At 51.7% G+C, this 23,084-nt stretch overlaps 13 protein-coding genes across 13 annotated transcripts; 5 read left to right on the forward strand and 8 right to left on the reverse strand.

Moving 5' to 3' along the window:
- Nucleotides 1–27: 27 nt before the first annotated feature.
- Nucleotides 28–1,531, forward strand: PSV08DRAFT_200928 (Sec20-domain-containing protein). The gene is made up of 2 exons (XM_014219603.2): nt 28–388; nt 458–1,531. The coding sequence occupies exons 1-2, from the start codon at nt 45–47 to the stop codon at nt 1,455–1,457; spliced, it is 1,344 nt and encodes a 447-aa protein (XP_014075078.1). The 5' UTR covers nt 28–44; the 3' UTR covers nt 1,458–1,531.
- A 131-nt stretch (nt 1,532–1,662) lies between these two features.
- Nucleotides 1,663–3,488, reverse strand: PSV08DRAFT_221666 (Cys/Met metabolism PLP-dependent enzyme-domain-containing protein). Its single transcript, XM_014219604.2, has 3 exons — nt 3,228–3,488; nt 3,073–3,158; nt 1,663–2,998 (listed from the first exon to the last, which is right to left on the reverse strand). The coding sequence occupies exons 1-3, from the start codon at nt 3,351–3,353 to the stop codon at nt 1,975–1,977; spliced, it is 1,236 nt and encodes a 411-aa protein (XP_014075079.1). The 5' UTR covers nt 3,354–3,488; the 3' UTR covers nt 1,663–1,974.
- A 506-nt stretch (nt 3,489–3,994) lies between these two features.
- On the reverse strand, nt 3,995–5,874 carry PSV08DRAFT_409228 (UV radiation resistance protein and autophagy-related subunit 14-domain-containing protein). The gene is made up of 2 exons (XM_014219605.2): nt 5,193–5,874; nt 3,995–5,142 (listed from the first exon to the last, which is right to left on the reverse strand). The coding sequence occupies exons 1-2, from the start codon at nt 5,848–5,850 to the stop codon at nt 4,187–4,189; spliced, it is 1,614 nt and encodes a 537-aa protein (XP_014075080.1). The 5' UTR covers nt 5,851–5,874; the 3' UTR covers nt 3,995–4,186.
- A 504-nt stretch (nt 5,875–6,378) lies between these two features.
- On the forward strand, nt 6,379–7,210 carry PSV08DRAFT_361561 (uncharacterized protein; the record flags this gene model as incomplete). Its single annotated transcript, XM_066093011.1, has 3 exons — nt 6,379–6,792; nt 6,848–7,027; nt 7,086–7,210. The coding sequence occupies 3 exons, from the start codon at nt 6,379–6,381 to the stop codon at nt 7,095–7,097; spliced, it is 606 nt and encodes a 201-aa protein (XP_065949172.1). The 3' UTR covers nt 7,098–7,210.
- A 217-nt stretch (nt 7,211–7,427) lies between these two features.
- Nucleotides 7,428–9,021, reverse strand: PSV08DRAFT_221672 (uncharacterized protein). Its single transcript, XM_014219608.2, has 5 exons — nt 8,995–9,021; nt 8,935–8,941; nt 8,820–8,875; nt 8,657–8,772; nt 7,428–8,600 (listed from the first exon to the last, which is right to left on the reverse strand). The coding sequence occupies exons 1-5, from the start codon at nt 9,011–9,013 to the stop codon at nt 7,728–7,730; spliced, it is 1,071 nt and encodes a 356-aa protein (XP_014075083.1). The 5' UTR covers nt 9,014–9,021; the 3' UTR covers nt 7,428–7,727.
- Nucleotides 9,022–9,853: 832 nt separating this feature from the next.
- On the reverse strand, nt 9,854–11,689 carry PSV08DRAFT_221676 (Quino protein amine dehydrogenase). Its single transcript, XM_014219609.2, has 5 exons — nt 11,522–11,689; nt 11,226–11,422; nt 10,497–11,178; nt 10,236–10,442; nt 9,854–10,184 (listed from the first exon to the last, which is right to left on the reverse strand). The coding sequence occupies exons 1-5, from the start codon at nt 11,666–11,668 to the stop codon at nt 9,987–9,989; spliced, it is 1,431 nt and encodes a 476-aa protein (XP_014075084.1). The 5' UTR covers nt 11,669–11,689; the 3' UTR covers nt 9,854–9,986.
- Nucleotides 11,690–11,820: 131 nt separating this feature from the next.
- On the forward strand, nt 11,821–13,034 carry PSV08DRAFT_291390 (60S ribosomal protein uL10). Its single transcript, XM_014219610.1, has 3 exons — nt 11,821–12,115; nt 12,175–12,307; nt 12,361–13,034. The coding sequence occupies exons 1-3, from the start codon at nt 11,872–11,874 to the stop codon at nt 12,926–12,928; spliced, it is 945 nt and encodes a 314-aa protein (XP_014075085.1). The 5' UTR covers nt 11,821–11,871; the 3' UTR covers nt 12,929–13,034.
- A 90-nt stretch (nt 13,035–13,124) lies between these two features.
- Nucleotides 13,125–14,476, reverse strand: PSV08DRAFT_409232 (uncharacterized protein). Its single transcript, XM_066093817.1, has 2 exons — nt 14,025–14,476; nt 13,125–13,952 (listed from the first exon to the last, which is right to left on the reverse strand). Exons 1-2 carry the CDS (start codon nt 14,395–14,397, stop codon nt 13,330–13,332), a joined length of 996 nt encoding a protein of 331 aa, XP_065949173.1. The 5' UTR covers nt 14,398–14,476; the 3' UTR covers nt 13,125–13,329.
- Nucleotides 14,477–15,494: 1,018 nt separating this feature from the next.
- On the reverse strand, nt 15,495–15,896 carry PSV08DRAFT_246644 (uncharacterized protein; the record flags this gene model as incomplete). Its single annotated transcript, XM_014219613.2, has 1 exon — nt 15,495–15,896. One exon carries the CDS (start codon nt 15,894–15,896, stop codon nt 15,495–15,497), a length of 402 nt encoding a protein of 133 aa, XP_014075088.2.
- Nucleotides 15,897–17,142: 1,246 nt separating this feature from the next.
- PSV08DRAFT_409233 (taurine catabolism dioxygenase TauD, TfdA family-domain-containing protein) lies at nt 17,143–18,798 on the reverse strand (the record flags this gene model as incomplete). The annotated part of the gene is made up of 1 exon (XM_014219615.2): nt 17,143–18,798. One exon carries the CDS (start codon nt 18,796–18,798, stop codon nt 17,314–17,316), a length of 1,485 nt encoding a protein of 494 aa, XP_014075090.1. The 3' UTR covers nt 17,143–17,313.
- Nucleotides 18,799–19,044: 246 nt separating this feature from the next.
- On the forward strand, nt 19,045–20,127 carry PSV08DRAFT_350695 (mitochondrial carrier domain-containing protein; the record flags this gene model as incomplete). The annotated part of the gene is made up of 3 exons (XM_014219616.1): nt 19,045–19,077; nt 19,142–19,194; nt 19,248–20,127. The coding sequence occupies 3 exons, from the start codon at nt 19,045–19,047 to the stop codon at nt 20,125–20,127; spliced, it is 966 nt and encodes a 321-aa protein (XP_014075091.1).
- Nucleotides 20,128–20,374: 247 nt separating this feature from the next.
- On the reverse strand, nt 20,375–21,832 carry PSV08DRAFT_38637 (uncharacterized protein). The gene has a single exon (XM_014219617.2). It carries the CDS (start codon nt 21,745–21,747, stop codon nt 20,623–20,625), a length of 1,125 nt encoding a protein of 374 aa, XP_014075092.1. The 5' UTR covers nt 21,748–21,832; the 3' UTR covers nt 20,375–20,622.
- A 338-nt stretch (nt 21,833–22,170) lies between these two features.
- On the forward strand, nt 22,171–23,028 carry PSV08DRAFT_291455 (thioredoxin-like protein). Its single transcript, XM_014219618.2, has 2 exons — nt 22,171–22,340; nt 22,405–23,028. Exons 1-2 carry the CDS (start codon nt 22,259–22,261, stop codon nt 22,956–22,958), a joined length of 636 nt encoding a protein of 211 aa, XP_014075093.1. The 5' UTR covers nt 22,171–22,258; the 3' UTR covers nt 22,959–23,028.
- Nucleotides 23,029–23,084: the final 56 nt, after the last annotated feature.

Raw genomic sequence — 23,084 nt, forward strand, 5'->3', positions numbered from 1 at the left:
ACTTTCATACAGCCACCGTCGCTCTCCGCATTCCGAGCCTCACCATGGCTCCTATTCCCTCCACCACCCAATCCCTAACCACACGCCTAACTGCCCTTGCCGAATCCAACAAGGCTGTCGGTCAGCTCATACAGCGCCTCGCCAAACTAGACTTCCAGCCCGGTTCACAGCCACTAGACCCTGCAGAGGGTGACGTGAGGTTGGAATTAGGCGCCGAGATACACGAGACACTCAAAGGAATCGAGGAGGAACTAGAGCTTCTGAGGCAGGAAGTTGAGGACATTACTCTACAGGGTGGCATTGCTGGTCGAAGAAGAGACAGTAGCAAAGAGAGCGAGAGGAGCAGGCTAGCAGTACTACTTGCAAGGTTGACTGAAGACTTGAAATCGTAAGTGGGCAAATTTTATGCTTTCCAGAGATGTTTTCTGCTGGTCACTAACCCAATATACATCTGCAGTTCACGAGCGCAGTATCGCAAGGCCCAGCTCACTGCTAAACACAACGCCGACCGCGCAAAACTCAAAGAGCGCGAACTGCTCTTCTCGAACCTACAATCGGGCTCCTCTACGCCTTCGTCTACATATCGCCAAAGAAGGCAGCAGCAAGGAACATCAGAAGGCGAAATTGTTGCTCAGGCCTCTTCGGACGTTACCGCCGCCCTACGTAGGACACACCAGTTGATGAGAGACGAGCTTTCACGCTCTCGATTTGCGCAAGAGACACTTGAACAATCTACCGCTGCACTTGAAAACCTTGGCGACAATTACTCTGACCTCAACACTTTGCTAGCAAATAGCAAAACTCTGGTGTCAACATTACTGAAGAGCCAAAAAAGTGACACGTGGTACTTGGAAACGACTTTTTACGTTCTGATAACAACTGTCATCTGGCTCGTTTTCCGACGCTGGTTATACGGACCTCTGACGTGGTTTGTTTTCTGGCCGCTCAAGCTTGTCTTTCGTATCTTTTTTGCCGTTGCCCCAATCGGCGCAGCATCGTCGGTTGCAAGTTCGAGCGTTGCAGTACCTTCGTCATCGTCGAGAACCCTAGTTGTTCAGCCTAGCGCAGCTGGTGGCATTCCCCGGCGCGAACCCAACGGTCAACCACACTATATTCCTGTCGGCCGTGGAGGACAGAAACAGGATCAAGACCCCAGTCCACCAGGTTCATATTCGCAACAAGTTGGCAAAATGGCGGAACAAAATCAGCAGCAACAGCAACAGCAAGAGGAGGTGCCTGACCACCCACAGTTTAGACAACCAAGGAAGGATGAAGATGATGGTCCAGTAACACTGGGCGACGGAACTGTACTTGAGGAGAGCAGTAAGCCGAGGAATCCAAAGAAGAAAATGTGGGATGAAGATGTTGAGCGGAAGAAGTTGGAAGAGGAGCAGCAACAGCAGCAGCAGCAACAACAGCAGGAGGCTGGTGGTGAGCGGAATCGGGATGAACTCTAAGTTGCTGTTGTTGTAGTAGATGAGATAGCGTAGCTGTTACCGAAAATTCTATAATATTTATTCTTCATCTCCAAGTCCTACTAGCAATAAGCCTAACTGGTCTGTGAATTCCTTTTTTTTTCCCTCAGTTCGTATAATGTATGTATGATATTTCATTGTCAGAGCCAACTTGGACGTTAAATAAGTTTCAAATTCCCCAAGTCATGGAAACAAAACAAAAGGTATCATTTTCTTTTTCAAAGTAAGATACCAGCCTACTGCCATGATGACTGGGACTCAAAATCACATCTCTATCTATTCTTCAAAGTTTGCTTTGTGAACCTCGTGCTTGCGCAAGTAAGAAATCATGTCCTTTGGGGGAAGAAGGGAAAAAAAGCTCAAAAAAAAACAAAAAGAGAGAGAGAAACGCCAATACATGCATTGCCCAACTAGGAGTGACTTAACCCATGGGACTTTTTATGAATGGAAACGGCCAAAAGAAAAGAAGGAAGGAAAGAGAATTGGAGAAGAGAGCAAATTAAGCGCCTCCATTCTGAATCTTGCCGCCAACAACCGCCTTCTCCAGCGCGGCCACAACATCAGCCACGAGATCAGCCTCATCCTCGACACCACAGCTGATGCGAACAAGGTCATCAAAGACACCGGCTGCTTCGCGCTGCTCCTTTGGAATACCACCGTGCGTCATTGCGCTGGGGACTTCAACAAGCGACTCGACGCCACCGAGCGACTCTGCAAGCGTAAAGATCTTGGTAGCCTGGCAGAAGCGCTCCGCAGCGGCATGTCCGCCCTGAATGCGGAACGACAGCATGCCGCCGCCCATGCCGTCGCGGTGCTGCTTGAGCGCAATAGCGTGTTGCGGGTGCGACTTGAGGCCCGGGTAGTTGACCGAGATGACGTGTGGTGAGGCCTCAAGGGCTTTGGCGACGCCCGTTGCGTTCTTGGTGGCTTCGCGGGCGCGCAGGTGCAGCGTCTTGAGGCCGCGGTGGGCGAGCCAGCAGTCAAAGGCCGAGGGGACGGCGCCAATGGCGTTTTGGAGGAACGAAAGGCGCTCGTAGAGTTGCTCCGAGTTGAAGGCAGCGGCGCCCATGACCACGTCCGAGTGGCCGTTGATGTACTTTGTGACCGAGTGCACGACAATGTCTGCGCCGTGGTCGAGCGGGTTTTGCACGTACGGGCTCATGAAGGTATTGTCTACGACGACCATGATGCCGTGCTGGTGGGCAATTGTCGAGACTTTGCGGATGTCGACGAGCGTCAGTGTGGGGTTTGAGGGTGACTCGATCCAGATGAGCTTGGTGTTTGGGCGGATGAGTTCGGCAATGTCGATTTCGATGCTCGGGCTGAAGGTCACCTTGACGTCGTGCGTGAGGGCCACTTTGGTGAAGTAGCGGTGCGTTCCGCCGTACACATCGGAGACGGACACGACGTGCGAGCCTGCTGCGAGCGATTGCAGGATGTTGGCTGTGGCGGCGGAGCCAGAGGAGTAAGCAAGCGCATAGCGGGCGTGCTCGAGCGCCGCAACGGCCTTTTCAAAGTTGTCTCTACAAAGATACTCGTTAGTCGTGATTCTTGGGCTTCACATATTTCCCAGGGACAAAGAGAGAAAGAGTCGTACCGGTTGGGGTTTGAGGAGCGTGAGTACTCGTACTCGCCAATGGGCTGACCAACACTGGTCTGTGCAAATGTGGTGGAAAGCGAAATCTATCATGTGGTCAGTCAATTGCTCCCATGGCGCATCAGATGATACCAAGGTGAAAAAAATAGACATACAGGCTCAATGACAGCGCCAGTAACGGGGTCGTGAGGACTTCCAGCGTGCACAGCCAGAGTTCCAAATCTGTGGACTGGCGAAGCCGGGCGTGGCGGGGTATCGATGGGGTGGTCGGCCAGCGTCATGGTTGTTGGGTCTGGGAATTCGTTTTGCGTAAAGTATGAGGAAAAGTGATGGCGGCAGGAGACAGACTGCTCAAACTTGGGGACAAGAGTCGTGCGTAGAACGGAAGAACAGAATCAACAGGCAAATTTTCCTTTTAAATTCCAGAGACGAGGGCGTGACCGGGTTGGTATATATGGTGGGCGTATATGGTGGAGGAATATGTACTTTGTTCCGAGCGAGGAATATTAGCGCAGAACAAACGCCGTACTTGAGCGGTCTGGGTCTCCGGGTTGGTCAGAGAAATCACGTCTTTCGGGGTCAGACGCGCAGACGTGACAGAAATTTTCTTCGCAACAAAAAAAGTCTTGGAGGTGAGGGAATCCACTGGTGGTGTGGGCTTTTTCTCGCCCGACCCATCTGATACATATATATACGTATACTATTCCACACTCCGCCCGGGCGACGGCCCGTGTGCTCGTCCGACATTTCTCAGCACCAATGCATTATTCAGACTGGCGTTGGCGCACACAGATGCAGGCGGCTTGGATGGCGACATCTGGCTCGGCACAAGGGCGCGTTGGTTTCGTGAGCAAGCGGGGGATGGTGTCATAGTCTATCCGCCTTGCGACGGCCTTGGCATCCGCTCCCTGCTGATTACACATGGCGCCCTGCCACTGCTCGGGCGAGAGATTGGTAATACGTAAGGACATATGCAGTGCACTACACCCATACCCGCTGTTATGTCCGTTACTTGATGGGTTGGAGACGTCTGCCAACCCTTTCTCCACCTGACTGCTTCTACATACATACTTGCGCACACACACCAGTCACCGCCATCGCCTCCCCTGCCCTACTAGTATGCGTCATCCCCGGGCCTACTCTTTAGCTTAACGTAGCCGCTTACGCCCTTCTTCCGCGTTGCCTGCTCTCCTTCAGAGACATCCCCCTTGCGCGATCCCACAGACCTTCCATTGGCCATGTTTGACGTGAGATAGCTCCGTCCATCGTCCAAGCCCGTATTGCCTCGCCGCTTCTCTCCAACAACGACCGGATCTTCGGCAATCAGGTTCTCCATATCCTCCCATTCCTTCTGGTTCAGCACATCCCATTCTTGGGCCTGTTGCTCAGCAAGCAAGAATGCCTTCAACTCATCCACTACCTTTGTAGGCGACAGGCCCCATCCGCTAATGTAGTTTGCATTCTCCGCCATGCCCAGGTAGGAATGTGATGTTGCATGTGACAACTGCCCGAAACCCACAGGGGTCTTGCGAAGTATAAACCGGGATGATTTTGACGTCGTGATGTCCTTGTCAAATGCGTTCTCCAGCCGCTGTGCATTGTATGACTCTTGCGCAATAAGCAGTCTATACAGATTGCGACCCATCGAACACGTATCTTCCCACTGCTTGAAGCTGTCCTTCATGCCTTGAGTACGACAAAGCCATGCTACATTGTATGCTAACAACGAGACACCTTCAATGAAGGACGAATACGCAGGGGGGTCCTCGGCAGAGAGATGGCTCAATGGTCGGTCGACGAATAGTGTACGGGGTTTAGGTAGGTGCATGCGTGCCTCCAACGTGCGAGAGGCCTCTGGGCTGGCATTTGATGAATGTGAAGGCGTCGACCCAGGAAAAGGTACCTTCTTTCCTTGGTACGAGGATGCCGGACTAAAGATAGTCGGTTGTGGATAGTCACTATGGGGAAGTGTAATTTCGGCCGGGAGACGGATCCCCAGGTAGGCCGCAACGCGGACAAGGAGCTGAGCCACCGCAGCCAGGGAGGCGGACAGACCATCTGGAGGTACATCTGCGCAAAGGTTAGTATATCGCCATATTGAGCAATCGTCAGAGCCATACCATTCAGGTCCCGGAGGTCATGTATCCGTAGGCGTGAGCCGGGCCCGATGTTGAAGACCTCCTTGATACTGCCATCTCTCGTCTTTCGCCGCTGCATCTTCAGACCCGCAAGCTTCGCCGCAGTCGTGCACAGCTGCATGCGCAAGTCTATCGTATCGTGATGCATCTTGTCCGCATTGTAGTCCAACCTCTTGATCTTCTGCTGGACCTTGTCCAACTCATTCGCCCGTCGCGACTCGATCCCATATGTGGCTGAGGAAAGGTCCGACTTTCGCTGCGCGTTGGCTGCGCGTTTCGCCTCGAGTAGCTTTCGTGTGGCGTCAATCTGTTCGCGCAGTCTATTCGTATGTTCTGATATATCCCTCACACGCTCCTGTATTTCCGTCGTCTCGGCTTTCGTCCTTTCCCAGTTTAGATTGTTTGTGCATTCCTGTCTATCGACCAAAAGTCCACCCTTGGAGTCCACAAGCGAGACGTGCTGTATCGCCTGGTCCTCGGAGCCATTTATAATTGCCTTGACATGCTTCTCGACGCCATCACGGTCCATCAGCGTCCTTGCGAGCTCGATGCGGGGCTGTTCGAGGTATGAGCGGGCGCATGTCATGCAGTGGAAAGGTTGACTGGGGCCGCCGGTTTTCCCGCAGATGTCGCAGTCCATGGCGAAAAGGTGTGTTAGGTGATATCGCCTTCAGAGATTTCGTAGTGTGGTAAGAATGGACGGTACAGCGAGACCATGGTGAGTGTTTGGCCACGGTCGGTTGGCAGCAGCCTACGTATCCATGGAGATCGGCCAGTAAGGTGGCCTGTGAAGAAAATACAAGCTATGCAGAGGGGAGCTGTTTGTGTACTGTGTAGGTGAGGGTGAATGGGAGAGCACCGAGAAGGCGCGCAAAGGAAATAGGCAGCGTGACTGAGGCGGTACGGTACTATCTAGGGACCGGCGCAAGTCGCGAGTCAGACGCACCTTCCAACGTCATGCCGCGACTGACCAAATCCTTATCGCGCCAGGCACGTGGTGTACACAGCATACTATCCAAAACAACACCGGAAAACACCGGATTGTGCTTTATTCTGAAGATATTAAATCTATATTCACGCGTCAAATGTCGTCTTCATGGTGATACCACAGTGCTGCAATTACTCTACTACTAACCCACAGCACTGACCGCCGCCACAAGCATCGCGAATGAACAGCACCTCCGACACCAAGTGTGAACCCTTCTCCCCAAGTCACACCTTGCTGGCTCTACCCTCCTCGCCCCCTATACTAACCCCCTTTCCCAACACTCAAGGCATGGATAACAGTCCGGAATCCTCAGTTGAGCCCCCGAGGCAAGATGCTCAAAACTCCCGTCCACCGCACAGACGAGTAGGCTCCGATGAGACGGAACGGCCACACTCAGCTCAGCAAACCCAACACGATACCGACAATCACATCAGTGAAACCAGCGAGGAAGAATCCGACCAGGATGATTCAGACCCGGCGCACAGAATCGACGACTTTGACTGGGAGGACCTGCATCATCGGTACCACGAGGCTATGAAGGTTTGCCACGGTGAGGAAGCAGCGTTGATGGAGGAATGGGAAAGCCTCATGACTGTAATTATTGCTGTTCTGGGATACAAGAGCAGGACGCTGATGCCATTCTGTCTAGTACTTCCGCATATGGGCGCAGTCAGGACATGAGCATGAGACGGATCGTACATATTCAAGGTGGATCCTACGCCCAATGCCTACACCATCCGACGTTCTACTAAACTCTACCTCAGACTCTGTACGCGCACGGCCTACGTCCAACACTCGGAAGATACACTTCAGCAGAAGAGAAATCACTGTAAGCTAACCTTGATTCATCTTTCTTTCCGGATTTGACATCAACTAATATGATGCAGACATCAGCGTAGTGAGGGCTTTTGAAAGTGCGCTCAACCTTCTCAAAGCCAGTGGCCTGGGGCGCTGATGCTCATCACCTTAGATGACATCTATCTCGCCCATCATCCACCTCAATCGGCAGTCTTGCCACGAAATACATCGAACGGTGACATGACGTTGTCAACTAGACGGTTCATATTCTCGTCAAGTTTACCTACTTGTACCTCGTCACATGTGCACATCATGCGTTGTTCAATCATGTGACAACTTGAGGCAACGACGAGCTGAATCATCAATTTCGGAGACAGTCTGAAATAAGAAGGATTCGCATGCCTCGTGTAGCACGAAATATGATACCCATTCCAAATACAACTTCAAATTTTCATTGCCGAGAGTGCTCCCTATATAAAATCCCAAATCAACCGCTCAAGATTCTATAGAATATGCCACATCCGAACTAGCTAAGCCGTGACGCAAAAAAAGGCTTCTATCATGTTGCCGAAATCTATACAAGACATGGGTTGTTTTTTTCCTCCATGTCATTCAGATATGCATTGAAAAAGGAAAGGAATTGTGTCCTTCTTGTCAGAGGTGTGCCAGAAAAAAACCCCGTTCTAAAGACAGTGCAAGTACGCGACAGTAGCCGGGCTGGGACAAGCCGTTTATAGAAGAGGGTTAGAGCGGTATTCGGGAACGATGCCGTTGGTCTGCGACTTTTCGGCTTGGTTCTCGGTCTCGAGTTCGTTGCTGACGCTCTCGTCGCGCTCAGCAAGCCACTTCTCAGCTTCGAGAGCAGCAATGCAGCCGGATCCTGCGCTGGTAATGGCCTGTCGGTATCGCTTGTCTTGAACATCACCGGCAGCAAAGACACCCTCCACACTGGTAAGACCCTCACCAGGCTTGGTAATCAGGTAGCCATCCTCATCCATATCGAGCTGTCCCTTGAACAGCGCGGTGGCTGGGTCGTGTCCTACAGCATAGAACAAACCCTTCGCCTCAAGTGTCTGCTCCTCCTGTGTCTGGTTATTCTTGACTACCAAGTGTGTCATGAGGCCATTCTTCTTCTCCTCGCCCTTGATCTCAACACCGCTGGTGTTGAACATGACCTCAATTTTCGGGTGGGTTGTCAACCGGCGGGCATTGGTTCGGCTAGCCCGTAGCTTGTCTCGTCGGACGAGGACGGTGACCTTTTTCGCCTTCTTGGTGAGGTAAAGTGCCTCCTCTACTGCTGAATCTCCGCCTCCAATCACGACGAGGGGCTGGTCGCGGAACATGGGCAGTGATCCGTCGCAAACTGCGCATGCAGAGACACCATTACCCCAGTATTTGTCCTCGCCCTTGAGGTCTAATCTCCTTGCCTTGGCGCCAGTTGCGATGATCAGAGCATCAGCGGTGTGTTCTTCCTCCTCAATTTCAACATCGTCACCCATGGGGTGTAGCCAGTACTTGAAAGGGCGCGCCTTCAGGTCGACCTTGGCAACGGTCTGGGAAATGATTTCGGTGCCACATGCTTCGGATTGTTCACGCATTTGTTCCTGCTTTTTGTAAGTAATTGTTGACGCACAAAACCTTTTTGTGGCTAGCAACTGACCATGAGCTTTCCTCCGCCGATCTTTGTGAAGCCAGGGAAGTTCTCGACTTCGTCCGTGGTGGTCAACTGACCACCTGCTGCGATGCCGAGAGCCATGAAGCCCTCGTACATTACGGCTACACATTGTTAGTAGTGGATAGGATCGTTTGAGGAGACAACATACGGTTCAGGTCAGCTCGTGCAGCATAGATGGCTGCGGTGTGGCCTGCTGGCCCAGAGCTAGAAATGTTAGATCGGCGTCCAAAAAAAAAAGTAGCCGAAACCGGTCGCAAACTCACCCAATGACTACAAAACTGTTAGCGCTTGTTCATGCCGTAGAAACTCAAGCAACAACTTACTGACTAATTTTGAATGCATGTTACGCGCTTGTACTTTTGAAAAACTCGAAGCAGTCGAGAGCCCCGCTACAGGTGATACGTGCTGGTTATGCGATGCGGCGGCAGCGACGGGCACGGAGAACAGGGACAGAGATCGAGGCGAGGTGGCCCTTCGAAAGAGTGATGCGAACACTTTGGCGACGTTTACGAAGACCCGCGGGTCGCGTGCAAGATCTGGTTGTGCGAATGTGGGTCGTGTGCGGGATGATGGTGGGATGGGGTGTCAAAGTTGGACGACCCGTGTGCGTGTGTGTAGCGGCGTACCGAGTGTCTTGTATGAAAACAAGAAGATGAGGGAGAAGGGACTGGAAGGATGATCTTCGAACTAGCTTAGAAGATGCCGCAATTAGTGAGCGCTGGCTTGGTGGCTTCGGAAACTCCGCAATGCTCTAGACGATGGCGATGGACCGAGGCGTAGTGGGGGTGTCTGTATTATTCAATACTGCGCAAAACTGAGCTTAGTCAGTAAGTATTCGATTCTACTGGCCGAGGTTTCGCGCGCGCGCTATCAGAGTGAAGACTGCCAAAAAGAAATAATAGACAAGCACTATCTTCAAGTGAAGATGAAGGAGGATTATTGCGACGCAAGAAAAAAGTGAGATCCTTGCCACGGGTCGACGGCATGTGCACGTTGCCGTGCCTTGGATGGATTCTTAGAAATCCGATGGCGACTAGACCCACGTAGCCCTCAGCCGCGCAACTTTCGGTTTCTACAACCCTTACGCCATAAGACGAGGGGGACCCGTGCTCCTCTACTAGACTTCGGCACTCACGCATTTGTCGGAGCCATCGGGCTATTTGCCCAGACAGGCTCTCGGGCTTGGGCGCACAAGTCGTGAGGCAATCACAGCCCACGACACTTCGTACTCATAACGGTCTAGTTTCTATCTCGGTGTGTCGGCCGTGCTGACAGCCCATATCATCTCCGGAACAATTCTCTCGCACTACGTTAGCTAATCCTCCGCGCCTGGACGCTTCCTGAGGTTCTCGACGTTGTATAGTATGGTCCGAACAGCATCGTCATCTGCGCCCTGAACTCTGCTATTCGCCGTGTTGCCACTCCGCTCAAAGGTCTCCAACCCCTTTGCAAGTTCTACATCCTCCTGCCACAAGCCCTCGGGCTGAAGAGAGAAACATTGCAATTTAGGCACCTTTTTTTGTGTTAGCAATGATTCACGCATATATGTAAAAAGGCTGCTTACTTGGTCCTCTCGTTTCTCCGTGGTTGAGCCTGGTTTGTGGACGTTGTCTATGGAGACTACAATCCGAACGGAGCCTGTCGGGTCCATAATCAAAGCAACGTCAAGCGCGTTACCATTCAACGGGATTTGGGATCCAGGCGTAGATCCTCCCACCGCCAGGCTGAATAGTGCTGGGATACCTTCACACGCTACCAGGATACGCTCGGCCTGTCTAGAGTCAAATGCTGCACTTCAAGAAAGTCAAACGGACGATATACGCACATCATTTTCCTGTTTTGGTAAAGACCATATACCAGAGACGGCGACCTTGTAGCCTGTACGCTCCAAGTCCATCGGAACCGCATTCCGTTCCTGGAGATGGTCAAAGGCGAGATCTCGGATGGTGAGCCTCTCCTTCAAAGAGCAGGTTTGCCAATCCCACACGAACAAATCGTCGTCTCCGCCGCCAGAGACAAGAAGGCCGGATGGTGTGAGACATAGTCTGCTTACAAAGGCCTCGTGGCCGAAGCAGAAGCCCTCAATAATGTGGGCTTGCGGTTGACCTCGTGAAATCCGGATATGCTCGTCGCGGTCGGCCGTTATAATGTAACTCCGGCCATCCACATTTGCGTAGGTGACATCTGTGAGCATAGAAACGTGTCCAAGGAGGAGTTCATGCTTGAAGCGCATGGGCTCTTTAGACTTTGCGGGACCCTTTGCCTTTTGCTTGAGTTGCTCTTCGAGGGTTTTTCTGTTTCTGCCAGAGTGAACTGTAAGAGTCGTAGCTGAAGGCATCCAGTCCTTCTGCTCTGGTTCGGCTGCAGGGATGTCCCGCTGCTGCGCCAGATCGTCTTCTGGTGAGGGGAGAAGTGGCAGAGCATATACGTCTCCGAACTTGTCCGCACATAAGATTGTTGTGTCGTCAGACGTGATGGTGATTGAAGAAGGTCTTCTTGACATGCATCTTGCTGACATCAGCGCATGCACTGGACTGTTGTCTGTCTTTCTTACCTATCACTTAATTGCTGTAGTCGACCCTGGGCGTCGATTTCAAAGACTCGGATGCATTTGTCCTCGCCAGTAACGCCAATTAGGTACTTTCCATTGTGCGATAATACCAGATCCGAAAAGTGGGACTTTTGTTCTTTTGGTTGTTCCAACTTGATCCTTTTACCTGGGCGCTCCTCAGATTCACTGTCCTGTTGCTCCTGCTCGTGTTAGTGACCTGTGCAAGGCAATACCATCAAACAGAACAATGCAATGCAGCAAAATGGTTACTATGGAATATCACACGTTATCTCACTCACTTCGATCTGTGCCTCCTGTGCTGGCCACACTGATGTCGCTCCGTTACTAGACTGGACCACCAGCTTCGGACCGCTTGCGCCGAAGAGCACCCAGTCGCCTACATTTTTGGAGCTTTGCGCAACAAGACATTGGTAAGGTGCAGCCATGATGTTGCGACTAATACTGTCTCTGTCCGGGGTGGTCGTACTTTTTCTCTGCCTCTGTCTCTGAACGCGCTAGCGCATTAGCGAGCAGGGGCCACCCACAGCCGGACAACCTCAATTTTCGCGCCCACGACGAACTTTCTCTCTCCAACAACACCCACGACCCAAATTAAGACCTTAAACATCCCTTTGCGTCACCGAGCACAATGGGGGGCAAGAAAGAATCCAAGGCCGCTTACTTCGAGAAGCTCGATGTCCTACTCAAGGAGTACAAGAGCATCTTCATCGTCACCGTCGACAATGTCTCGTCGCAGCAGATGCACGAGATCCGTCAGTCGCTCCGCGGCGAGGGTGTCGTCCTCATGGGCAAGAACACCATGGTCCGCCGTGCTCTGAAGGGTCTTATCGCCGACTACCCAGAGTACGAGCGCCTTCTTCCCCACGTCAAGGGTGCGTTTTCCCATGTACATATACCTCGATCCTAGGCCATGGCGCTAACATTCGCATAGGCAACGTTGGTTTCGTCTTCACCAACGGCGACCTCAAGCAGATCCGTGACAAGATCCTCTCCAACCGTGTCGCTGCTCCCGCTCGTGCCGGTGCCGTTGCCCCTGGCGATGTGTACATTCCTGCCGGAAACACGTAAGAACAAATTTGGCAAATTCATCGTGAACACCCAATTGACAACCGGACAGTGGTATGGAACCCGGAAAGACCTCTTTCTTCCAGGCTCTCGGTGTCCCCACCAAGATTGCCCGTGGTACCATTGAAATTACCACCGATTTGAAGCTCATCGAGGCCGGTAACAAGGTCGGAGCTTCCGAGGCTACTCTGCTCAACTTGTTGAACATCTCGCCCTTCACCTACGGTATGGGTATTTACCAGATCTACGACAACGGTCAGACCTTCGACGCCTCCGTCTTGGACATTAGCGAGGAGCAGCTCCTTAAGACCTTCTCTACCGCCATCACCACCATTGCCACCATCTCCCTGGCTCTCAACTACCCCACCCTGCCTTCCGTCATGCACTCCGTTGTCAACTCTTACAAGAAGGTCCTCGCCGTCGCCATCGAGACCGACTACGAGTGGGACGAGATCACCGAGCTTAAGGACCGCATTGCCAACCCTGACAAGTACGCCTCCGCTGCCCCAGCCGGCGGTGCTGCTGCCGCTTCCGGCGCCCCTGCCGCCAAGGAAGAGGCCAAGGAGGAGGAGAAGGAGGAGTCCGAGGATGAGGACATGGGCTTCGGTCTTTTCGACTAAGCTTATAACGTTTGCGATGACATTTCTTGAGAGATCTCGGCATGGCTACGGCCTACCGATCATGTCTTGATGAGTTAGACAGTCAACGACAATACGATAAGATGAACTCAGCAACAGAAAAGAATGACCGTGATGCTCACAAAGCAACGGTGCCCAATCCAGCGTCAGGTAAGCTCAACTTTTCGTTTATACGCCCTGCTATGATTATTTTCTTTTTAACCCTGAGGTCCTACGGTGAGGATCAAAAATACAACAACAACACTCTAATTTTTTAATGAGCAACCTTTTCTACATTTCTGCTATCAGTTTATGTTTCGGATCTTAATGCTGACTGGGAAAACAGATTTACAGTCGTGCACTTTGCACTGTGTTTTGTCTATGTGATAATCAGCGAGTGCAGATTATGCGATGCTAACAAGGTTCCCTGCCCTGTCAAGATCTATGCGCAACCAAAAGCACTTCCAGAGCGCCTTACCCCCTAAGCCTTTGCAGACACTCTCGCTTTGTATATTCCCTGTGTAAACATCTGCATGTGACCAGGAATCGCCATTGTCGTCGACCGCTAACCCCCGTGCGTGCTCTTTGAAAAGCTTTGTTGCGACAGCCTTGGCTATTCCTTTGCCTCTATACGCCTCTTCTGTATGTAGTGTAACCAGAGAGCCATCCAATCCAAGAAACGTCCATGCCACTGGCATGTCCGTCTTTTCTTCAAAAACACCCACGCTCTTCAATGACATCAAAGTGCTATGTGTGCGAGGTATAGATGTTCGTGCTTGGACAGTTTCAATATCCTGCTCGCGCATCTCACCCCACCGCAACCCAGCAGGCAGCTCTCGACTTGCTGGTAGATCAGAATGCTTGAACAAAAACTTGTTGAGCTCAGCATCTGGACCTGGAAGCTCGGTAAGTACAACACCTGCTTCGTGCAGAATATGAAGCACATCACGCTGGCATGCTCCTACGGTGATGGCTTTGGGAAGAAGCAGATGGCGCATATACGTTCCTGGCGCAGATTCATAAGCGCCTGAAGGCGGCGGGGTTGGATGTTCTTGTTCATGCTGCTTTGCAAGATCCATGGCGGGGAGATTATCTATACGCATCGGAGGTGTAGGCAGTGTAGACATGTAATCTACCAAAGCCAATACAGCTCGTTTGCACTCGCGGCAGTACTTTTCACAATCATCTCCTGTCGAAGAAGTGGTTGACAATTGATGATGAGGCAGCTCAAGCGTGCTGAAGATCCACAACTCGGTTTCTGGTCGCATGGACCGGTCCAGGTACGCTGCTGCCCAGCATTCTGGTAGTGTCGCTTCTGGTGACGTTAACTCGGGGAATGTAGCGAGTACGTGTGCGTGGACTGTCCGGTTGGAATGTTGGGTGCGGTATACCAGATTGATGCTGTAGGGCAAGGTGGATTTTAGAGCGCGCTGGAGAAGAGGCGAGGAGGCGGAGTGGGCGTAGACTTGCATGCTTGGCAATGCAATCCATGGACTGGTACTGATTACGAAGAAGTGGCGGGGATTCCCAAGAGGATGTTTGCTTGAGGAATGGAAAAAATCAAGGTCTAGTAAATATTTCGATTTGTGTACCTTCCATGTTGGGATTGGATAGCGCATGACTAAGAGTCCGCGGGAAGTCGTGCTTTGAGTCAGATGTTTTTTTCGGACCAGTATTGCCTTTGCTTTCTCTACTATGTTGATCTAGTATTGCTCTCTATTTCTACAGGTTGCAAGTGAAAGGGTATACCACTGGCATCATGTTCGTTCAATTGATTCTCGAATGTTTATCACTTTGATGGGACTATCATTATGCTTGGGTGATCATGACTACCAAAGATAGAATCCATCGCACCTCGTTAGTAACGACCAGGGGATCATAAATGCGAGGCACCAACTTTATACGTACGCCCGTATATATCTAGCACTACACACAAAGTGATTTGGAAATGTCGCTCAGCCAGTGGGTGGGTTATCGATAACATTACGTGAACCTTCTTGAAAATTAAAAATTCGACCAAGTCTACAGGCACCTGTAACTGGAAGATGGAATTCGGTTATTTTCAGCATCATGGTACATACGACCATAGGCAATTTTCATGCACTGGATCCCGTTCGTTCTCCGTTCGTTAAATATTTGACCGGCGGACTAGTAGTCAGGTGGGTGACCACTGGCGAATCCCCGCTGTCGTATGTTTTTGTATTTTTTTTTTTGCAATTTGAATTTGTGTCACGTGGGTGGGAGCTGTTGGTTTTTTGTATGTCTTCTTTTGGTATATGGAACAATTCGAAATGCGAGTGAAACGCGTGTATTCTATATTCTAATATCTATGTGTAAAGGAGCGTTAAAACTATTGTAAAAGCAAACTCCCCAAGCCACATCCCCAGATTACCATCCTAATAGTGCCGCCAGAGAATTGAAGAAAATCAGAAAAGCAATGCAAAACAGTCGTTAAGATGCGTGCCGCCCTCTCATCCATTAGCTCCCGTACCCCCTGAACCCCATGTACTCGTCTACTCTCTCGATCTCGATCTCGGTGTGTCTTCATGCTCTAGAATCCGCTCACAATCTAAGCCCTGACACAAGAAAACTGGAATCCGTTGAGCCAGGTAGGAACAGGCTTGGTAACATCTCCGTCCAAATCGGCAAAGTTCTTTGCGCGGCCATCGAGCTCAATGATCCAGCTGGGAATGTTGAGGTTGGCAAGCTTGCACTTGGTGGTGTCCTCGAACTGGACAAGCTGGGCCGAAGTGCCCAGGATGTTGCCGTTGCCGCTGTCGAGGGCGCTGCCGGTGAAGCGGGCGGGGATGGTGACGACGGTGCCGTCGGCAGGGACGGTGGTGTCGGCGCTGACGCCGGTTTGGTCGTTGAAGATGCGGAGGGTGACTTGGGGGATGGGCTGGGGAATGGATGCTGCAGAGGCAGTGAGGGCCATGATGGCAGCGGCGGCGAATGTGGTGGTGAACTGCATTTTTATGATTTGAGGTGTTGGTTTTGATGGGTTGAAAGTTGGAGAGTGTGTGGTAAAAGGAGATTGTAGAAGTGTCGGTTGGAAGATGCTGTTGTTGTGATTGTTGTTGTTGTTGTTGATGATGATGGACTTCTAAGTTGCGAAGACGGCATGATTTATATCATGGTCAATTGATCCTTTCATCGAGTGCATCTCACAACTGAGCCGTGGTTGCAACCCTGCCTGGCTGAAACTATTCGCAGACATGCTCGGTGAGTAGTAGTGCCGCAGCCACCGCCCTTGCTCGGCATCACCTCAGAAATCATCGCCAAAATACTCATGATGTTGCATTCAGACCAGTGCCAGCCATCATGAGATGTTCCTTCAACAAAGTATTTTCTACTCTCGGTCAAGTCTGTGGCTCAGTTTTGCTACAGCTTGTGGGGCGTTACATTGGAGCTTACAAACAATCTGCTCTTGGCTTGCGTCGGTCACGAAATTGCTGCGTCTGACATATGGGCCGGGATTTTTCTGGCGGGAGAATGTGGTTAGGTCCGCCGCAGGGCGTGATCAGATGGCGGTGATGGGAGCGAGAGCTGAGGGTTTGCTGACGGCCTTGGCTTGCGTTGGCACGACACAGCCCTGGTTGCGCTCCACCGTCAGCAAAGGTTAAAATACCAGGGCGGCCTAGGGGCTGAGTTCGCGATGATGTGACAATAATTTTAGAATCTGGGGTGCCGCCCGCTATGCACGCCATTCTTCCGCGCATGTTGTAGTGCTGTATGTCTCGTGCAGAATACGACATGCACTCGTGATGTTGACACATACCGACCGCCAACTCTCAGCTTCCACAGAGATTGCGTATGAATAGAGAGCATTAATCTGTTTCAGTTTTTGAAACAAGCGGTAGTGCCAACAGCTACGCTCGGCGCAGGCCTACATATCCGGCACTGTCTTCACGAGTCCATAATCCAGTAACCACACACCTGAAATTGACAAGATACGACTTTTGCTCAAGCCCCTAAGATATTCTTCATTTTCTGAGACACTGGAACTAACTATAACATATCTGCTCAAAACAGTGTAAACGTCACACATTTTTCATCCATCTTCTTCGATAGTTGTATCCCAACAAGAGCAATGCTGGTCTTCGAGGGAGCTGGGTCTGTTTATCACCTTTCTTATTCAATCGACGCCTCATGATGAGCTGCTCAGCGAAAAGATATTGATAGATGATGCCAAACTAGGCGCACACCACTTCATTGTGTTCAAACTGAATCAAATACCATTCTTTACTCACTGTAAATACCCCTCTAGATGAACAAGTCCATATCCAACTTCCCCTATCCCACTGCCACCACGTAGTAGTACCCACCTCACACCCACCTCTTCTTGCCAATCAATATCTCAAAATCGCTCCTAATACTCCCCCTCCACTCTACACTACAGCCTCCCTAACCACACCCTCAGCAACCCACCTCCTCTCAAACACCTCCTGCAGCACCCTCAACTTGGAGAAGAAAACATCATTATCCACATATGCGCCTTTGAGCCACCGCTCCCCCTTTGACGCATCAAATGCCCTTCGCGCATGCAGCACCCTCCTGTTGTCGAAAATGACGCATTCGCCCTCGTTCAATCTGTACTCGTACAGATTATCTGGGGAACTAAGCAATTTCTCGTACGCATGGGCGGCAGCAATGTATGAACGGAGAGAAGGCGTATTGCTATTGCCGTGGGGCATTTGGACGGGGGCTTGGAACGGTGGAGACCAGTTTATACGGCGAATGGTGCTGCTGGTGATTTCCGTGCCTTCAGGACAGGGAAATGTCTCGATTACCGGACGGGTAAGGTGGTAGTGGTTTTCTGGCTGGTGACAGTGATAAGTGACGGGAAAGGTGCACAGCGTGTTGAAGTGATCCACTGATTGCTCGCGGAGTTGGTGGGCGGCGGCAAAGGCGTCAGAGAAGAAGGATTCACCGCCTGGAGTGCGGGCACGCAGTGAGTGGAGAAATTGAAGATGTGGCGGGTTGGATGTGTACAGGAGATCCATATGGAGACCGAGATAGTCGGGGGTGTAGGCAATGTTTTCGGCTTTGGGCTTGGAGCGAACGTCCCATGTGCGGCCGTAGAAAGTGTCTTTGAGAGTTCCCACACGGGAAGCAAGAGAGACGACGGATTCTTCTGAATCGGGCACATTTTTGATGAAAAGGAGACCGTATCTGTGGAGGTGGGTAAGGGCGTCGAAGAGAGTCTCGTCTCGAGACATGTAGGCATCGTAGTCGAGCCATTTGTTAGCCCTTGTCATCTCCTTGCCATCCCAGAATACTCGGTCATCGTATCGTACGCCGCTGCTTGTCTGGGCCTCTGTGTTGAATGCCTGGCGGAGCCAGTTGATGGAGTGCCGGGTGCGATGCTCTGGCCCAAACCCCTTGACGTCGCTGTCCCATTGCACTTCAATTGAGTCTCCTTTTTTATCGTCGACAACAGCCTTGGCACTACCTTTTATATCTTCTGGAATGTCAGAGGTCTGGAAAAGCCTGTTGTTGCTATATTGGTCCACGCAGTGCACACAAGTACAACTATCGCGCAGGAATGCAGCATCAAAAACCCTGGCCTGTCCGTCGATGTTCACCGAGATGCTTTTTGCTGGAGCACCTGCTGATACATCGTGGACTGGGCTCCCCTGCTCTTCTGCCCATTCCACCTGGCGTAGCTGTGGTTGCTGCTGCCGTGGTCTGGTTGGCCTGAAGGGGCCATGGGCAGCGGGGCTCCGATTAGCATGCTCGGCGGGATTCGGTGATCGCCAGCACGAATGGAAGCGGAAGCTCCATCCTTGGACTGCAGCGCGTGTCTTGCAGGCGTTTGTTACTTGTGGTCTCAGATGACGTGAAGGAAGCCTGAAGATGATGTTGGAAGTCATGGTCGGTTGGTCAATTGGTCAAAGCTGGTGAATACCAATAGCAGCAAAACGAGGCGGGGTCTGCTTCTTTTCTGTCGCGCGAGCTTGGAGGGAATGTGGGAATCAAACGCGCCATTGACCGAGGTCATCACACACCATCTGTCCGGCAACACCAGGCATCCATTCCTCCTGCATACCGAGGATCTGTTGAGGAAACACAATCGCGCCCCGAACCCCAGCACGTGTGTCGACTGACGCACTGGGCGCATGTCTGAGGGTGTAGCGCAGCTGAAGCATGAGGTACCATCCATCGGCCTCCTACCGTTTGGAGGCGCAGAAGACGCGGGGCTAATATATCTCGCAGGGCTCCCAGCAGCAAGTGGTGATTGCAGGTGCAGTTGCAGGCTTGGTCTCACGGTATTCTTCATCCTTTGACCTCATCACCATCGACATGGCTGACACGTGAGCAGCTTCGTGATCGCGCCCCTCGACGTCATCAAGATCCGCCTGCAGCTTCAAATCCACTCCCTGTCTGACCCCTTCAGCGTTCGCCATGTCCAGGGCCCTGTGTACAAGGGAACGCTGGGCACCCTCAAGCAGATTCTGCGCGAGGAGGGCCTCACCGGCCTGTGGAAGGGCAACATACCTGCCGAGCTCATGTACTTGACCTACGGCAGTGTCCAGTTCTCGGCCTATACATACGTCTCGCACATACTTGAGGCGCTTCCCCCACCCTACACTCTGCCCGGTTCTGTGACCAACTTCATCAGCGGCGCTTCGGCTGGTGCTGCTGCGACGACGCTCACATATCCCCTCGATCTACTCCGCACGCGTTTTGCTGCTCAGGGAACCGAGCGCGTATACACATCCATCGTCGCTTCTCTAAGGCACATTGCGCAGCATGAAGGCCCCACTGGCTTCTTCCGCGGTCTTGGAGCTGGTGTCAGCCAGATTGTCCCATACATGGGCCTCTTCTTCGCCAGCTACGAGAGCTTGAAGCCAATTACCGCTGCCTCTCCAATCCACCTGCCGCTTGGAAGCTCAGATGCCGTAGCAGGTGTCATGGCAAGTATCCTTTCCAAGACCGCCGTCTACCCGCTCGATACGACGCGCAAGCGACTGCAGGTCCAAGGCCCGACCCGAGAACGCTACGTTCATCGGAACATACCTACATATACCGGTGTAGTTAGCACCTTGGCCAATATCTGGAAACACGAAGGAAGACGAGGCATGTATCGTGGCCTGACCGTCAGTCTGCTCAAAGCGGCACCAGCCAGTGCCGTCACCATGTGGACGTATGAAAGAGTAATGGGCGCCATGTTGGCTTTCGAGGAAAAACATAAGGATTGAAGTGTACATATATAATATTTTGTAGTACGGCCCGTCTCTGCTTTTCAAGATACCAGAATAGCAAATGTTGCAAGTTTTAACTGCCATGGTTCTTCTCATATTGCCTTGCGTCTCTCCACCTGTCGTTGATCTTGTGAGACCAGCTAAGGGATGAACAGGGCTCTCAGCCCTAGTCTCCTATCCAATATTGAGTGAGATCGTCATTGTTCAAGAATGGTCTTTTCTGAGCGGGTCACTATATTTCCGCATGCTCCACATAGGTCCACGGTGGAAGTACACGGCCTTGCGTACTGTCCCACGCCATTGTGGCTGTCTGCCACGGCATTGCTGGTGTACACCATAGCAAGCAATGTCTCTTACTGAGCACAGAGCGTGAACTTGAAGGGAAGTTGGACTGCCGGTAGAAACCAACGGAGGCCAACCCCCGTCCTCATTCTCTGGAATGCAGGATGCATAACATTCCAACAGTCAAAAACTTCCATAATCACCCCCTCTTTACACAGCAGCCTGCTTCTTCTTCTTCTTCGAATACAACACAGCCTTATGCCGTCGCTCCTCAAACCCCGCACTTTCCCCCTTATGCCCTTCCATCCAGCAATTCTGACAATATAAATCGTTGTCGCAGCCCAAACACTTGAGTGTCGCGTCGTCTTGGCATATGATGCACCACGTGTCGATTTCCTCGTCAATCTTCTTTTGCAGGTTCGTTGAGACGGGAGGTTTCTTTGTCGGAGCAAAGGATGGTGCAGAGGGCAGGCCAAGAGCGTCTGTTTGGGAGGGTGAGGGTGCGGCGAGGGCGGCTAGGCGGGCGGTGAAGTCGTCTTCTATGGCTTGTGTGTCGGGTTTTGGTAGATCTTGGGGTGCAGAAGGGAGACTCAGGCCGTTATCCGTAGTTTCGTTGCCGAGTTTCTGGTCTCCGGAGTCTGACTTGTCGTCTTCTGAGTCTGGGGAAGGAGGATCATACTTCTTGCTTATCTCAAGCTCAGCCATGACTCTTGCGATGATGTCGTCAGCCTCGTCATCTTCAGTTTTCTTTTTCCCTTCTTCGTCGACTTCGTCGTCAGTGTCTTGCTTTGCACCGACTTCTCCGCTGCCAACGTTGACTTCGATGCTCTCCCAATCCGTCAGCCCCTCTATTTTACCCTGGTTGCCTTGCGCTTGTGCACGACTATTCACTACTTCTGGTAATATCTTCCGCATATCTTTCAATAGCTTCCCAACATTCTGTTGCTCTTCCTTGGACACATCCCATTCCTTTCTGTCTCCAATGGCGCCATTCAATTCACCCAACAGCTCTCCCAGGCTCTTTTCGTCTTCGTCGTTAAACTCAACATTTGAGCCACCTATGCCCTGAGATACCCCCTCCAGATAGTTCGATGCACCCGGTGCCACAGTTGGTGCGCGTATATCATTCGTAGACACTGTTCGTGATGGCTGTGGAGAGCCCGCTGGCGACGCGGAGCCCAGACGCGCAAATCGTGCTGCAAGATCATCGGTAGGTTTAGGAGGGTCTGCGGACGCTATCGACGCGTTGTAGTTGGTATCCAAGCTGACAGAGGACTTCTTGAGCGCATTTAGGCGGGCGAGAAGGTCGTCGTCGGTAGAATTGAGGTCTGGCATTATTAATCAAACACAGAGGTGGTATTCGGACTGAAAAGTCAAATAGAGACAGTGGTTGTCCCAAGAAAGTTGAGCTATGACGGCGTACTGCATAGAAGCTTTGAGTTTCGGGAATGTGTGGAGTTGCCGCGACTATCTTGGTTGGACATGGCGGGGGAGGGGCACACTACACTTTAGAGTGCGGGTAGTCCCAGACCAGAGAAATGCAATTCCTTAAAGTTACATTCATTAAGTTTTCAGGATAGTCAATAATTACTAATAGGTCTCTTGAGCACCTGGAGAATAGTCGTGCTAGTTCGATATTTTCCCACAATTTCATCAAATCTTCACATGTCGATTCCGGCCGGTCCGACTGTCGTATACCTGCCGCTCCTAGCATCCGAACCTACCCTACAATTGCGTGCTTTTTCCACCATATATCTCACCACCTCGACCTCTCCATTCTCCTACAAAACTCCCTTCTCCCATCCAACCCCCCAAAAGATAACAGCGGCAAATCGCACCCGCAACAATGGCTCTCGCACCCAAATTCGCAGGCCAAAAGCTAGCCTCCTCCTCCATCCAACCCAAAGCCGTCCACACCCTCGAGCTCTGTCCGTCTTCCCTCTCTCTCCCCCCTTTTCTTCCCCCAAAATCTAACAATCAAACTCACAACAGACCTCGACTATGTCTGCCCCTTCTCTGCCAAAATGTACAAGACGCTCTTCACCCCTCCCCTGCGCAACACGCTCCTCTCCACCTACGGCACCAGCCTCGTCACCATTTTCCGCCAGCAAATCCAGCCCTGGCACCCATCTTCCACACTCGTCCACGAAGCCGCGTACGCCGTCCAACGCGTCGACGCGAGCAAGTTCTACGACTTCTCAGAGAAGCTGTTTGAGCAGCAAAATGACTTTTTCGACGTTAGTCTGGTGAATGAGACGCGGAATCAGACGTATAGGCGGCTGGCCAAGATAGCGGCGAGTGTCGGGGTGGATGAGGGGAAAGTGTATGGGTTGTTGGAGATTAGCGATAAGCCTGGTGAGAACGGGAGTTTGAATTCGGGGAATGGGGTGACGGATGATGTCAAGGTGCAGGTCAAGGCGAATCGCATGACGGGTGTGCATGTTACGCCGACAGTCGTGTTTGATGGGGTTGTGAGGAATGAGATTAGTAGTAGTTGGACGGTGGAACAGTGGGAGGAGTGGTTAGCTAAGAATGTTAGTAAATGACTAGTGGAGGAGCAAGGCAAGAAGAGGACAAGGTTCGACAGCAGAATATAATAAATTTGGAACCTATAAGAAAAGAAAACTCTCACATACACACATACAAAATGGATATTGTAGGTGAGCTGGGTT

This window comes from Bipolaris maydis (genome assembly GCF_028858645.1).
Source record: "Bipolaris maydis strain C4 unplaced genomic scaffold PSV08scaffold_6, whole genome shotgun sequence".
Lineage (NCBI taxonomy): Eukaryota > Fungi > Ascomycota > Dothideomycetes > Pleosporales > Pleosporaceae > Bipolaris > Bipolaris maydis.